Below are 14755 nucleotides of genomic sequence, written 5' to 3'. Positions count from 1 at the left end.
ATGCATCAGTAATCTTACTAAGGCATTGAAACACGTTCTTTGCTGTTGTTTTCACTCTACCAAAATCGTACAGCTGCCTTTAAAGATTAATTTAGCTGATTCTTGGAGTGTTTTATGCCAAAAAGACTTTATTGTGCTGCAGATAGTCAGATTCATTATTGTCCAGCTGTTTTCAAGAGTTTTAGGCTAAGTTTGACCCTTTTTTTAAGCATTGCAGCATTCTGTCAGTGGAAGCAAAGCAGGTTTGTGTGCACTTTGTGTAGTTTGTCTTTATAAAATTCCAATACCCCCAGAAAAATCAGTTCTGTGCAGAAATCTGTCACAGTGATATCTTGCTATGGAGCAGCTTTGCTTCTGTTTTAAAGGTGTTTTATTGGACTCCTGGATAAAAAAAATATTAAGTAATGTCTCTGTCTCACTGGTGGAACCCCAGGCTGGCCTGGGCTCTCACTGATCACTGGAGGCTTTGGGTGGGTTGAATTCTCTAATTTCACACATGGAAATTGTTTCCCCTCTGAGAGAGGGTCCAGAAAGGATTTCAAATAGCTGCTCTCAGAGGTGTGGGCAAAGCCAGAAATGTGGAGTGTGTGTGTGTGTGAGTGTGTGTGAGTGTGTGTGTGTGTGTGTGTGTGAGTGTGTGTGTGTGAGTGTGTGTGAGTGTGTGTGTGAGTGTGTGTGTGAGTGTGTGTGTGAGTGTGTGTGAGTGTGTGTGAGTGTGTGTGAGTGTGTGTGTGTGTGTGTGTGAGTGTGTGTGTGTGTGTGTGTGTGTGTGTGTGAGTGTGTTTATGGTGTCACTGGAGCATGCAGACACCTGCTCTAACTTCCTACACACCTTCCCTAAATAAACCACCTTGGAGATAGAAGTCTGAATAGCTGCTGCCAGAATTACATTATTGTCTTCAAGTTTGGAATTTTGTAGCTTAGATATCAAGTTTGCATGTGATCTTACATGATCACAAGTTTATTAGAGACCTTCCAAAGTAAATAAACATGACTTTAAGAAGAACTTGAAAAATCTTGGAACAGAATTCAGAGAGCAATGGAAACACTTTTATGTTTGAAACAATCCCCAGTTTGTTTTTATAAAATGCTAATTAAAAAATTTTAAGCAATTAAAACAGCTTGAAAAAGTAATGTCTTATTAAAAGAAATTTTGAAGAAACATACAGTGGTTTGGGGGTAGTAGAGGTTTTTAGAAGACATGTAGATTCGGAAGCCATATTTTTATTTTTAAATTATCTGGATTTGCTTTTAATTGCAATGTTATTACTCATAATTTGTTTTTAATAAAAATGAATAGCTGGCAGAAAAACAACTGACACTTTCTTAATGTTTAGAGCAATTTTTTCAAGTGGCATGCATCACTCTAATAAGCTTTTGAAGTCACATGCTCCAGTGATATACAGCCCATGAAGTGCAGCCACCAGAAAGCATTTTTCTTAAGACCTCATGTCACCAAACTGTCAGAGTCAAGATTTGATTTACAACTGTTTACTTCTCTGAATCATCTAAAAGCCCTTAACTCAGCTCAAAAACCTGGGCTGCCCAGCACAGAAACTTCAGCTGCCATGCCACAAACTGAATTTTTCCCAGCAGATGGAGCTGATGTTCTGCAGAAACATAAAGTATCTTGGACAAACTTTTTCTTGATGCTCCATTGTACTTTTATCCCAAATACGACTTTTATATTTTCTTGACAATTTTTCTGGGAGAGTTGCAATTACAAGATAGTTTTTTTTCCAAGCAACTATGTTTAATTTTTCTAGAGGATTCTCCTGTGGCTTTATCTAGGTGGGATTTCCCCTTATGTTTTCCAAGTGCTTGGAGCTGTACTGCAGGAGAGAGAGGAAACTTGAACACTAATGTTTTACAATGTGTTTGTTTATTTATTTGTAAGATAAGATGAGCTATTACCGTAATTTATTACAAAACATGTTTTCCTTCAAGTTTTCTAGTCAAGCTGGTTTCTAGAATGAAACAAAACCTAAAGCAGTGGCTCCCAGATGCTGTATCCAAACATGCCTGTGCTACTCAAATGTCTACTTGTTGTCAAATTGTACTTTATTTTAGCAAATGAAATGATTACTTGCCTTGATTAATGATTGTGGGAACTCAGCACATCGCTCCTGATGTCCAGAGCTACCGAGAGAACCCCTGGGGGGGCTTGGGAGCCTTGGAATGTTGCCAGAAGCACTTGGTGGCTTAATTTTGATCCATCTAGGGATGTGCCACCGATGTATGAGGAGATGAAACCTGTGAGAGTCACTGGGGTGTGAATAGTGAAGGGAAGATATAATTATTGGGTAAATCACAGATTTTGGGGTTTTGGTACAGGGGGGTTGTGGAGACAAGATGGAGGAATCAGGGCGTGTCACAAGGTTCTTCTTCTTCTTCTTGTCATCCATCTTCTGTGGTGGTGTTGGCACTTGTGGATTGGTCTGGGGTGAAGGTGCACTTGGTGACGAGGGTGATAGGTATTGGGAATAAAGAGTAAGTATGATATACGTTGTTTTTGCTATAAAAGATGTGACTGGGCGGTCAGAGTGCCTTTGGCTGCCGTGCTGGTCGGATTCAGGTTGTGGAGAGAAGGAACTTTGTAGATAAGAAACTATAAACAATTCTGAAGACCGAAAAACCTGGAGTCCAGACTCATCTTTGGAGGCCCAGCGTTCAAAGAACCATCCTACGCGTGTGTGGGAGCAGAGACGAACAGCTGAACCCCATAAATGATGTTTGTAACTTCTCAGTCAGACTGTAAGGATGAATTTGATCCTTCTTATAAAGTGTTGGAAGGGTTGCCCGAGGTGGAAAGAGGCAGAAGGAGCAGCATGACAGGTGGAAGGAGCAGCATAAGCAGAGCAGTGGTAAGAAACCTGCATGGAGGGGTGTTAAGGAGAAACCAGAATAAACACCGGAGTTTTGGGCTGTTTCTTCTACAGTCTTCCAAGGCATGTTTTGTGAGGGCAAAACCTAAGGCTGTTTGCTTACCCAGCTTTCAATTCATTATCCTTTTTTTCTTCCACTTTTCTTCTGTAAGTGGAGATGACCAGACAAAATGCAAATAGAATGAATCACTTTGAAACCACTTGAAATATTTTTCATCATGTCCTTGACCTCTAAGGATACACAGAGTGAAGAGTGCTGGTTCACACACTTCTACACATGCAGAGATGCTGTCCCGCTGCTGCCCTTAATGGACCATCTGTGGATATTGTTCTGAGCTCCCTCCCATGATAAAGTTTAGTTTAATTTCTTGTTAAAAGGACAGAGGAGGAGGGTTGAGTACAGAGAAGCTTTTAATATTGGGATAAAGAGATTTGCAGCCAAGCCTTCCAGCCATGACTGCTCTGTTTGAAGTACTGCAGGAAGCAGAATTTGTGGTTCAGGACCAGTCAAGGACATCCTGAAGACCAAAGCAAGTCAGATGAGAAGAGCTGAATAAGAAAATAGCTGTATAACCTGTCTCTCAAAAAAACTAAAAATTAATCCTTCCCCCCCCCCCCCAAAAAAAAAATCAACCAAAACCAACCAACCAACCAAACTGGAAAAAAAAAAAATCAAAAACCCACACCAAAAAACCCCAACAAACCCCCAAAACTCCATGCCACCAAACAGAATAACCAAAAGATCTCAAAACAGCAACAACAATGCAGCTCACCCCCAAATAAAAAAAAAAAACCCACAAAAATCTGTCAGGAAGTGAGAGATGGAAAAAAGACTGCACTGCTTTGTCTTTTACACTGTTGCTATTAGATGGATATTCCTCTCAGTCCATTGTGTGTCTGGAAAATAAAGTACAACCTATTCCATACACATACACTTCTGGATGGCTTCTACCCTGCAAAGATGATTGTTGAGAGACTGAATGTTGCATGTCATTTCACCCTTTTCCTCCTCTTGACAGCTGTTTTTCAGAGGCCATAATTTCATTTATGCCCACATCAAATGTCCATGAGGGTTTGGACCATAACATGACCAACTGGATGACATGAAGGCACTGCAAGAGAAATGGGGCCTGTTGGGTTTTTTTCAGGCATGTTTCCTTATAATGAATGTTGTCATGATAAAAAGGAGGAAAAGCATCTTTTCCAAGACAGGTTACAAAGCTGTTTCCCAGCTTATCCAACGACCCTGCCCTGAACCAGGGCTCGTTTTAGGTGTGAGGTGCAATGTCTGACTTGTCACTGGTCACCTACATTAAATGAAGGAGTTGAACTTCTCTTCCTGGCATGAAGATTAGCACCCAAATCACAGGAACATCTCCATTTTCATGTCTCAACTCTTTTTAATTAAATCTTGAATTGTGCAGGGAGGTGTAAATATTAAAGAGAAGCACATCGTTTTGAATGCATGGTTTAAATTAATTTATAGATCTATAGAGGTAATTAGTCTTAAGAACTAATTTTTTAGCTCCAATTCCTGGCTGTCTTGAAAACATTATTTTTTTCTTCATGCATTTTTGTTGATTGTGGTTTGAAAAGACTCGATACTTAAACACATCAAATTTAATTTTATTAACACTCTTAGAGTATGCATTTTCCCCTACTGCTCTAATAAATTACAAACTTTATGCATGGTTTTTCATTTTTTTTTTCTTTTTAAAGCTAAGTAAAACTGTAGAAAATAGGTTTATTTGTATCTGTTCCTTTCCCTAAAAATGCCATGAAAATATAATGTTAATTCTGAAGCAGTTGAACACAAACTAGCCCATCCCACTGAGCTGGACCAAACCTGGAGTTTGTGCCTGAGAATATTATATGTATAAACTAACAGTTTAAGAATTTGGCCCATCATGTCTCTTCCCAAGCCATGCTGTGATTCATTATAATTTTATATAATTTTCCATTTTTATGCCAATGGGAGGCTGCAGATTTTTACCCTCTGAAATAATCTTGTTACTGTGTGAGATACAAATATTATTTGGTTTCAAATGTGTGCTGATAGGAAAATATAATGTTTGTATGCCTCCCAGGTCCAGAGGTCCAATGGGGTCCTCCTTAGGTAGAAGGAATGAGTAGAAACAAATAAAAGAAAAAATTCCTGAGACCTAACTCAGTGATGGGATGTGCTGGTCAAACCCTGCACATGTCTGGGAGGTGACTGAATGTGGCACTCTTGAGAATGTCAGCTGTAAAAGAAATTGCTGATCAGTATCTGTGTGCTGGTATTGCACAGGCCATGAGCAGGGAAATGCTAAGACAGGAACTGCCACAAATTTTCTGAATTAATCTCTGTGTTCTCACTGTGCCCTGTAAACCTTTGATTAAAAAGCTCATTTGTCTGGATGTTTGTATGGAAGGGGTTCTTTGGTGATTGGTTTCTTTCACCATGACCTGGTTTTGATTTTATGGAGTGTCTTAAAGTGGGTTTTCCAGTCCTCTGCTAACTTTGCTAAATGTCCTGTGAATCTTTTCTCCATTTTGTCAACATACTTCTGCATTTGAAACCCTCAGCAGATAACATTTGAGTGTTTTCTCACAAGCAGCTGATGCAGTGCAGCCACTGCTGTCATCTTAAGGATCTCTTTGAAAGACCCCCCCCAGTTTTGGTTTCATGAGGAGCTCCTCAGTTAGTGGAAGTCCTGCAATGTTATCAGACTTCTTTCTTCCATCCTCACAGAGTAGTCTCCCAAGAACCAGCGTTTGTTGCCACATGTGGGGTGTGCAGGATTGCTTCTAGGAAAACAGGGGGCTCTATTGGAATACCAGCCTGTGCTGTTCTGCTTGTTGAGGCTTCTCTCTGTTATTTGCCCCTTCATCAGGGTTTGTGGTCTGCAAGCTTCCTCTGTAGCAATTTTAGATTTCAGATCATTAGTTCGTTTTCTCCCCTTTTTTTCCCCTCTCATTTTTTCTGCTTGCGGATTTTATCAGTAACTTTTTTTCTTCTGGTCATTGTTCAATAATGTCATGCTTAAGAAATAAACCCTGCTGGAATACATTAGAAACATATCTTCCCAATGACAATTTCCTGTTTATAACTACATCTGGAGACTAATGTAACTAACTTAACTCATACTTTCTTTCTGTAGCTTCACTTTCTTAAATATAAGTGGCATACAAAATGCAGATGCCTTGTCTACTTGGACAAGCTGCATTTTTTGTAAAATATTGATCATCATTAATTTCATCTCACTTGAATTATCTAGTTCTTGAACTGGATTTCAGCTTTTTGAGAGTGGAGACGTGGTAGGGTCAGTTTGTTCACCCTTTTTTTTGGAATTGGCACAGAACTGCCTTCTGAAACTTCCTCAGTGTTGTAAGTCTTCTTGACTACTTGGAGCAAGCTTTGGCCAGCTGTTCTAAAACTTGTGCAAACTATTCACTTCACTTACTTTAAAACTTTCTTCTTTAAAACTTCTTTTCTTTAAAAACTACAACTTTTTCATGCTGTAGCTGTTGTGTGAGACTCTGAGATGATTGCTGTTGGAAAATCAAGCATTCCATCACCATTCTCAGCATATACCATGCAGTAAAATCCAATAGTATTTGTGCTTTCTCTTCACTGCTGCACAGGAATTCTCGTGCATGGCTTCTTGGCAAAGGGACATTTTCAAAAGGTCAGGATTTGCTCCAGGCTGTTCCAGGATGAGTTGTGCCCCAGGGTTGTCTGTTCCTTGGGTGTCTCCCTGGGCACAATCGAGTGCATTGGAGATTGAAATGCCCAACCTGTCTGGGTGATCTTTGGATCTTGCAGTCATTCCATTTCACCTCACAAAGTGCAGAGTACTGAGAAAAGGGGTCACTCATGTCCTCCAAGTCCCACCCACGGAAAGGACATCAGGAAATTACAAATCAGAGAGGAAAGCTGGTGGATGTAGCTAATGAATAAATCCATGATCTGAAAATTATCTAAAGATACTTTAAATTTTATATTCATCATGGGATAAAAAAACCCCAACTGTGCAAATAAAGCAATAGTTGCCCTGTCTTTTTCTTCTTTAAGCACAGACTAAAGGCTAAATTTGCAGAGTAAAATTTAGGAACAATTTTGTGTGGTTCAATGAGTGATTTTTATTAAATAAAGCATATTTTTGCTCTGTGGTGAATTTTAACTGTTCTGTAAAGTCAATAGATGTCATTGGACAAAATGCCGTAAACCAGAAGTTGCAATTTTTAAAATTTTATTCTCTATAAAATTTCTTTTAAAAAAATTAAAATATGCATATGGAATGGTACACATTAATAAATAAACAGGGATTAATGTGTATTAAAAGTGTATTTAGCAAGACATGGCCTTGAAGCTAAATTCACAGATGGGAAAAGGATGTGTTGCAAGAGGCGTACCCATGATGCTGAAGAGGCAGAACTAGAAATTATATTTTCTTGACTCTCAACTAATTAGTTTTCACAAGTAAGTTATCCTGTATGAAATATAAAATACTTTGTTTTATAAAATACTTGGCCAGTGACTGTAGCATTTCTAGATGTTTAAATGCAAAATAGGTATTTATATTTAAGAGTTTGTTTTGAGAATGGCACAGAGTGGTTTAGATGCGGGATAGTTGTTTGGGGGTTTTGAGGTGGGAGGATGCTGTTTGTTTTACCAAGTGTGTGATATTTATCAGCTATTAGGGTGCATTAATCAGTAATGAAGTGTCTGGGTAATTCTGTTACTGTGTGAAGTTAATAGGACCAACTATAAATTAATCAAAAGTCCAATAAGTATGCCTTCAAAATGAGGAATAAAATTGAGAAAAGGGGAAAACCAGGTTCATTTTGTGCTTTTAGGGTGGTTCTGCAAACTAGTTAATAATTTGCCATGAAAGAAGCTGTAAGCATGTAAGCAAAATGAAATAAAAGAGATTAACAGTCATATTGTGTAAAGCACTTGTGCTTTTGGAAGATTTTCCAAGTACGGGTTGGAAAAAGATCAGAGCAAAAATCCAAACCATGAACTATCACTTAAATAAATAATGAATTGCAATCAGACTTTTTAAGGATTAGTGGGAGAGGTGTCAGTTGGCTGCAGCCAAGCACCTCATAATCACACGGCAATTCAGGCTTGTGTCTTCCAGGTCTGCTAGGACAGCCCCCTTGGTGACACCCTGGGTTCTTGCTGGCCCTGAAAGCCATTGTCCTCACTGGCTTCTGACACAGAGCATTTGTCCTGGTGGGGATCACACACCCAGTTCATTCTTGAATGGGAATGTTGGAGATGGTTGTGTTGAAACAGAGAGCTCTGAAGCAGAGACTCCAACTTCTGGCCTTTAGTTGGGTCATCACCTTTTTTATGCATTTGAAAATGCCATTCCAGGCTATCGAAGGCTTGGGAGTAAAAGGGCAGCATTTTGCTCTGGTAGCAGAGAAAACTACAGAGCAATCACATATATTTGCTAAGAAAGATACCCAAACTTAGGGCACTTCTTAACTGTCATGCAGGGGCAAATTTGAGATCCTGTGCTGATTTTATAGACAGTGTTCATGAGAGAAAGGTAAGTCTTGAAAGGGAGATGGAAAAGGATGGAAAATGTATTGGATAGGAATTATTACCCAACCCAGTCATATAAAGTGCTGTCTAACCACAATCTAGTGGGCTGCAGGCAGATAAATTCTGAGAATAAAATAGATCAAGTACTTCTTAGGCGTTGGCAACTGTAGTGCTTTCAAACTGACCCCATTCAAAACAATTGATGGAATATCTTGTAGGGTACTTCCAGATACTCCTTTATGCACAAGTATGGGAGTGACGAGTATTTGAAGTATGCAAAATCTTCAATTAAGTGCATAAAAAACCAGTTAAAAGTTTCAGGGGAACATGCTAAGTAATTTTAAAATAATTCTCCCTGAATTTTAGGAACATTCTGTAGTGTGCAGTTAGAAACACTGGTCTATGCCCAGCTGAGACTTGGAGTAGTTGGTGTTGTTTATGGGGAGCTTATTGAAGAAGGAAAAAAGCAACTTCAGGTGGAGAGACTTGAGAGAAAATGAGAAGTAATAAAAACAAATAAACTTTCTATTAATGTGATTTCTGTTCTGTGCTTTTTGTGTTTCAGTTTGCAAGACATATCAAGAAATCTGAAGGCCAAAAGACACCCAAAGTTGAGTTACAAATCTCAATCTATGGTGTAAAAATTTTAGATCCAAAAACAAAGGTAAGAAGCTTACATGGGGTTTTTTCATGATAGACTAGTAAATATTTGTTTCACTGATTTTAAGGTTTTCATTGTTTTGTATTTTTTAAAGTATTATAACAAAAGCTATTCTGTTGATGGAAAAAATGTTCTAAAACCCCGTGTTTTGTTACAACACCTGGGTGACATCTTCCCAGGAAGGTACATGATAGTCCTGAAGGCACACTGTAGCTAATGTGGCATTCAATTGTTTTTAATCCTTCAACAGCAGGACTTCTAAACTTTGGGGAAGGTGAAAGCAATGTCCTAAATAATTGTTAACACTCCATATGACAAAAATCTTTCCATATATATGTTGAATATTGAATTTGGAAGATTCTTTTGTTCCTGCTTCTTGATTGTGGACTAGTTGCTGCATTCAGGCCATGGCAGTGCCTTTTCTCCTATGGTAGCTGTAGCTCAAAGCTTGCAGCCCATTTTTGCTTCAGGCTCTTCACACAACCAGAACTCAACAGCTCACCCATAAGCAGAGGGGACAAGAAATATCCATGTCAAATTTAACTGGAGTTTTTGCACCTTCCTTATGTGGTAGGGCATAAGGAAAACCCCAAATCCTGGCAAAACCTGTTTTAAAATAACAGTTTGAAATGCCAAAAGATCTTAGCCCTCCTGCAGGGATTAGCAGAAATCTGTGGGATATATGTTCCTGGGGGAGTAGGAACATTCTGATCTCTTAGCAATGTTGTTATTCCAACTCAAGTAGTAATCAACTGTGAGCAGCCTTTTTATCTCCCCCACTTCATTTCTTGTAGCTGCATGTAAATTCCAATTGAGTTTTCCTTCTTTTTGCACAGTTTATAAATGCTTTAGGAAATTCAATTTCATGTTATAAGCACTAATTAAACTCTTTTTTGCAGTGTGTTTTTCGACAAAGCGCTTCAGTAGGAATATTGGGTTTTAGTCAGATAGTGACTATTAATGGCAGTAGGAGCAGGAGGCCAGCTCATATATCAGGACCTGATTCTATACTTAGCACTCAAATAAAGGGTTATAGAAAAGTGATTCTGTCCTTAAATGGTATGAAATAATTGTATGGATCTGTAAAGCTCATAGTGCCAGGTCAAGCCCACGTTATTATTTCTGTGTGTTAAAGAGCTATCACAGGACAGGCATTCGGGACGTGGCAGAAATTGGATACTCAGCGCAGCTGTAAAGACTGAGGAGATGAACTCACCTGGGGCAAGGGGAAAAGATTGCCCATAGGGTGCAGTTTTTGGCTATGTGGCTGTCTGCAAAGAAGGCATGGCCTTGTTTATGGGCTTGCAGCAAGCTGGGAACCCCAGTGCAGTGCATTTTTAATAGACAATAGTTCACATCTAAAAGACATGTTTTCCTTTAAAGCAAATACTTCTTTCCCACGTAATAAGCCAAATAAAATAAAATACCAAGAAGAGACTTGTCGAAGAAAAACAACAAAAAAAAAAAACAGCTGAGATAGTTTATTTCAGTCTTGTCAAGCTCTTGCAACTGAAGAGCAGTGCCATTGCAACTTTTTAAATAGCTGGAAATTGCTTTTTAATGGAAAATTAAATACAGTAGCTGAAATGTACAAATAGTAATGCTTAAAAGCTGCTTATATGGCACCTCAAGGAAACAAGTATTTGTGTGTCAGATTTATTTCTCTTTACTTGGTTAGCAAAGTCATTTTATTTCTGTTTTCTATATTTATTGCAGCAAAGTAAGGACTCATTTCAGTAAATGCATTTTAACAAATCTTGGGAGATGATGAAATTTAAACGTCTTGTACACCTGGAAAAAGAACAGATTATTTTACATAATCAGGCCCTAAATAAGTTGCAGAGGGATGCAAAGCAACAGTAAAATCAATTTTCCAGAACAGAAGTTACTGTCCAAATAAACATTTCCAGATAAATGCTGTCCAAATAAATGTCCTGTTTACATCCAGTAAAAGCAGGAGCAGTGTTTAGATGAGTTTGCTAACTTCTTTTATGCTTTAATTACTTTTTTGGGTCCTCTCATGTGCAATAAGACACATTCAAAAACATTACTGCAGCTTGTCTGCTCTCATGAGGAAATCCAGAGCTTTCCTTTGTGCATCTTTATCCTCAGCAAGGGCAGGAATTTCTTTAAAATTCCCATTCTATTTGCAGGAGGTCCAGCACAACTGCCAGCTCCACAGGATATCCTTTTGTGCTGATGACAAAACTGACAAGAGAATATTTACTTTCATCTGCAAAGACTCAGAGTCCAATAAGCACCTGTGCTATGTGTTTGACAGTGAGAAGTGTGTAAGTACACGGGAGCTCTGCAGGGCTGGGGGCTCTGCGCTCCTGGTGGGGCTGCCCTGCAGTGAGGGGGACAACCTGCCTTTTCACTGGGACACAGGTTTGCATGCCACTGTGGTGTCTTGCAACTTAGACACATTAAATTAAGGAAGAACCCCTTTCTTCAGTGATCTGAGGTTGTTTTCTGGGATAATTTCTCTTCCCATCCTGGGGGAAGCATCTGCAATCCTCTCGGAGAACAGGCTCCATCCCACCAGGCTGGAGATGTTTGCACAGCTGTTTGCAAAGATTACTGCAGCTCTGGGGCTGAGATACCCTTGCAGGTTTTTCTGCTCATATGTCTGTCTCTGGTTTTAGTGTTGGGGGTTTTGTGTGTTGTTTGTTTTTGGGGTTTTTTATTATTTTATCACAACAAGGTCCTCCCTTCTTTGTCCACCCCTTTCCCTGCCACATCTCTCAAGTTTAACACCACAAAGCACTCCCAGACAAGTTATTGCACCAAGAAATGACATTCTCTGGTGTCTGAGAGTCTATTTACTTTCTCTGCTAAAGTTCTAAGCAAATGGTGTATCCATATGTTCACCTTTTATTGGTCCTGCTTTGGAATCACTTGTTTCTGAAACCTGGGTGTCCTCCAGCAGCTTCCTGTAGGCTTGTTTTACCCCCATCATTTTTGACATAGATATTCTGCACTGACTGTATAAACACATCATAACATAGGATGAATCAGCAGAGAACTAGTAAATTATTATACTTTGCACATACAAATGCAATATCTGTGGATTTTTTTTTTCTGGATATATGTAGTTGGAAATAATTGGACAGTTAATTACTTGTCTGAGTGAGCTTTTACAGTACTCACAAAAATAAGTGTTGGAATCCAGATTTAAAATCAATAGGGGCCAAAATATCCATTGGCATGAAAACATTATTTCATTAAATCTAAAAGACTTTATTTCACAATTGAACAGGGTGCAAATGCTTCACAAATCATCAGGAAAACCATTGTGCAGTATGGTATCTGTGTTTATAGAAATTGAAGACATAATTTATACTGCTGAGTCTCCTTTCTTTATCCAGAATATTTTTGCATTCCTTCATAGCATTTTGCCAAGTTATTTTGCTGAAGGGTGCTTGTGATGCTCCTTTGTAGTGTTGGCTTCATGGTGGATGGGGCAAAGCCTTTGGATATGATACATGGTTAAATAATTTCGTGATATTCTGAAATTAAAGTATCTCCAGCAAACATTCCTAATTTACTAATTTCAGTCTTATGTTTTATGTAAAGGCAGAAGAGATAACTTTAACAATTGGTCAAGCATTTGACTTAGCTTACAGGAAATTTCTGGAATCCGGAGGAAAAGATGTTGAAACAAGGAAACAAATTGCAGGTTTACAGAAAAGAGTAAGTTCTGAACTATTTTGTTCTTTCTAAAAGTACATGCTGCTGTATTTTTATTAGCTGCTTGTTATGGAAGCATAATTTCCAGCATTATTCTCAGACCGCTAAGGTAAAAAGAAGACTGAAAAAAAATCTGTTAAAAAATATTTCATGTTTTGCTGTCCTTCAAGGACATGAAAAAGAAAGTTTGAAATATGGAGGATACTGAAAATGTTTTATAGTCAGATAAAGAGTTAAAGCTTGATTCTAAATCATCAGATCTCTGATGAAACTTATGTTCAGTGGATGCTGTTATTGAAATCCATGACTATCCCAATAGCTAACCACTTGAATAACCACTTGCTTTGTAGATTCAAGAATTAGAAACTGAAAATGCAGAACTGAAAAATAAAGTCCAAGATTTGGAAAACCAGTTAAGAATAACACAAGTGCACCCATCTCCAGTAAGTACCTGACATAACCCTTGTGTCTGGGGTCACTCTGTATTTATAATCACTTGACGATCATTCTGAGCATCCCTGCTGTTCCCAGAGATTGCCATTAACATGCAGTGCTCAAGGAGCACACCTGCTGAAGGGCAGTGTCAGTAACAGTGGCAGAGGGACCAGCCAGCAGAAGTGCAAATTGCAGTCTCTGCAGCTGTGGCTCTCCCATACCTATTTGTTGCTGCCTGGGGACAATAAATGCACACTCGAGTAGAGAGCTGAATGTGCCAGATGAGGGTGAAAAACTGCTCTGCACTGAGAGGATCTGGTTCCAAAATGCTGCTTGGGAGCTCCTCCCACCTTTGTCACAAGCACATGGTCACCTGTGATGACAACCTGCCTGCCAAGGAGTCCTTAGGCCTTGGGAGCTAATGCCGGGTGGTTGGGAAAGAGCAGCAAGTGTGGGTTCCTCTCTGCAAATTCCAGCTCTGCAGGTCCTCTAGATAATCAGAACTGTTTAAATTGCTTGCTGGCACTTCCTGACACGGAGGCAGGGCCTCCAGCAATGCAGGTTGCACTGCAGACTGATCCTAATGACTCCCCTCTTCTCACAAGTGTGTTCATCTGTACAGCTTTAGGCAGCTCTCAAAATCCAATTTCCTAATGTATGTGTGACAAAATGGTACAAGAGGAACTGCTTTCAGCTGTGCATTTTGGACTGCCTCCTTTCTGCCTTGCATGTTCACCATTGCCCTTACATGGATGTTCAGAAATGTGGGCAGTGTAAAAGCCAGTTTGCAGTGGTGCTGACAGTTTCTCAGCAGTGTCTGCCCACTGTTTGTGTTGGTGGGATACTGGTTCCCATGAGGGACTGCATTTCATTTCACTGAAATCTACTTAGAGGAGAATGCACCATAAATTATAAATACTGTGTAACCACCACAGTGAACATTTTGAATTATGAATGTCTTTTCACTTATGAAGCATTATGAAGTGATAGGTAATCAATTTTAATTCCAGATTTAATATCAAGTTAGTAAATTCTCTCATCTTTTATTTTCCTCATTTGGGATGGCAAATGAGGAAAAGTTTGTTTTTATTTATGAATAGAATAACTAAATGTGTATTTGAATGCAAATAAATAGGCTTTTAAATGCATTGCAAGAAATTATTTTCTTTCATTTAAAGAACTTTGTCATTTCATTGAGCAAAAAAATGAAAGAAAATTACTAATAATGCCCAAAAAATACCCAATAGTTTTGATTTTTGGTGTCTTTTAAGACAATGGTGGTGCATTCCATATTAAAGAGTTAAGATCTAAATTTGTTAATTTGATGGCCACTTGTGAACTTTCCCTAGAGGGTGTTTAATTGTCAATTACTATTGGTACAGTGAATAGGCATATTACTTAAATAGCACTTGTGCTGCAACAAAACTATAGATAATTATTGATCTTAATTAATTCATTTCCATAATCACTGTTGGCTATTAATTTGCACTTGTATTTTATTGCTTTATTTACTCCTTAATCTTTAAAATGAAAGTGCCAAGC

General features: G+C 38.7%; 1 protein-coding gene across 3 annotated transcripts in view; it reads left to right on the top strand.

Moving 5' to 3' along the window:
• GULP1 (GULP PTB domain containing engulfment adaptor 1) overlaps window positions 1-14755 on the top strand; it is a 145670-nt gene that overhangs the window by 106310 nt on the left and 24605 nt on the right. For all 3 annotated transcript variants that reach the window (XM_050976787.1, XM_030241596.2, XM_030241592.2), the window contains 4 exons: window positions 8993-9091; window positions 11242-11379; window positions 12665-12781; window positions 13129-13221. In XM_050976787.1, the coding sequence (XP_050832744.1) occupies window positions 8993-9091; window positions 11242-11379; window positions 12665-12781; window positions 13129-13221 (447 nt within the window). The remainder of the gene's footprint in view (window positions 1-8992; window positions 9092-11241; window positions 11380-12664; window positions 12782-13128; window positions 13222-14755) is intronic.

The sequence above is a fragment of the Serinus canaria genome, chromosome 7, assembly GCF_022539315.1.
Source record: "Serinus canaria isolate serCan28SL12 chromosome 7, serCan2020, whole genome shotgun sequence".
Lineage (NCBI taxonomy): Eukaryota > Metazoa > Chordata > Aves > Passeriformes > Fringillidae > Serinus > Serinus canaria.
Note: the sequence above shows the minus strand (reverse complement) of the source record. Positions and strands in the feature narration are given on the sequence as shown.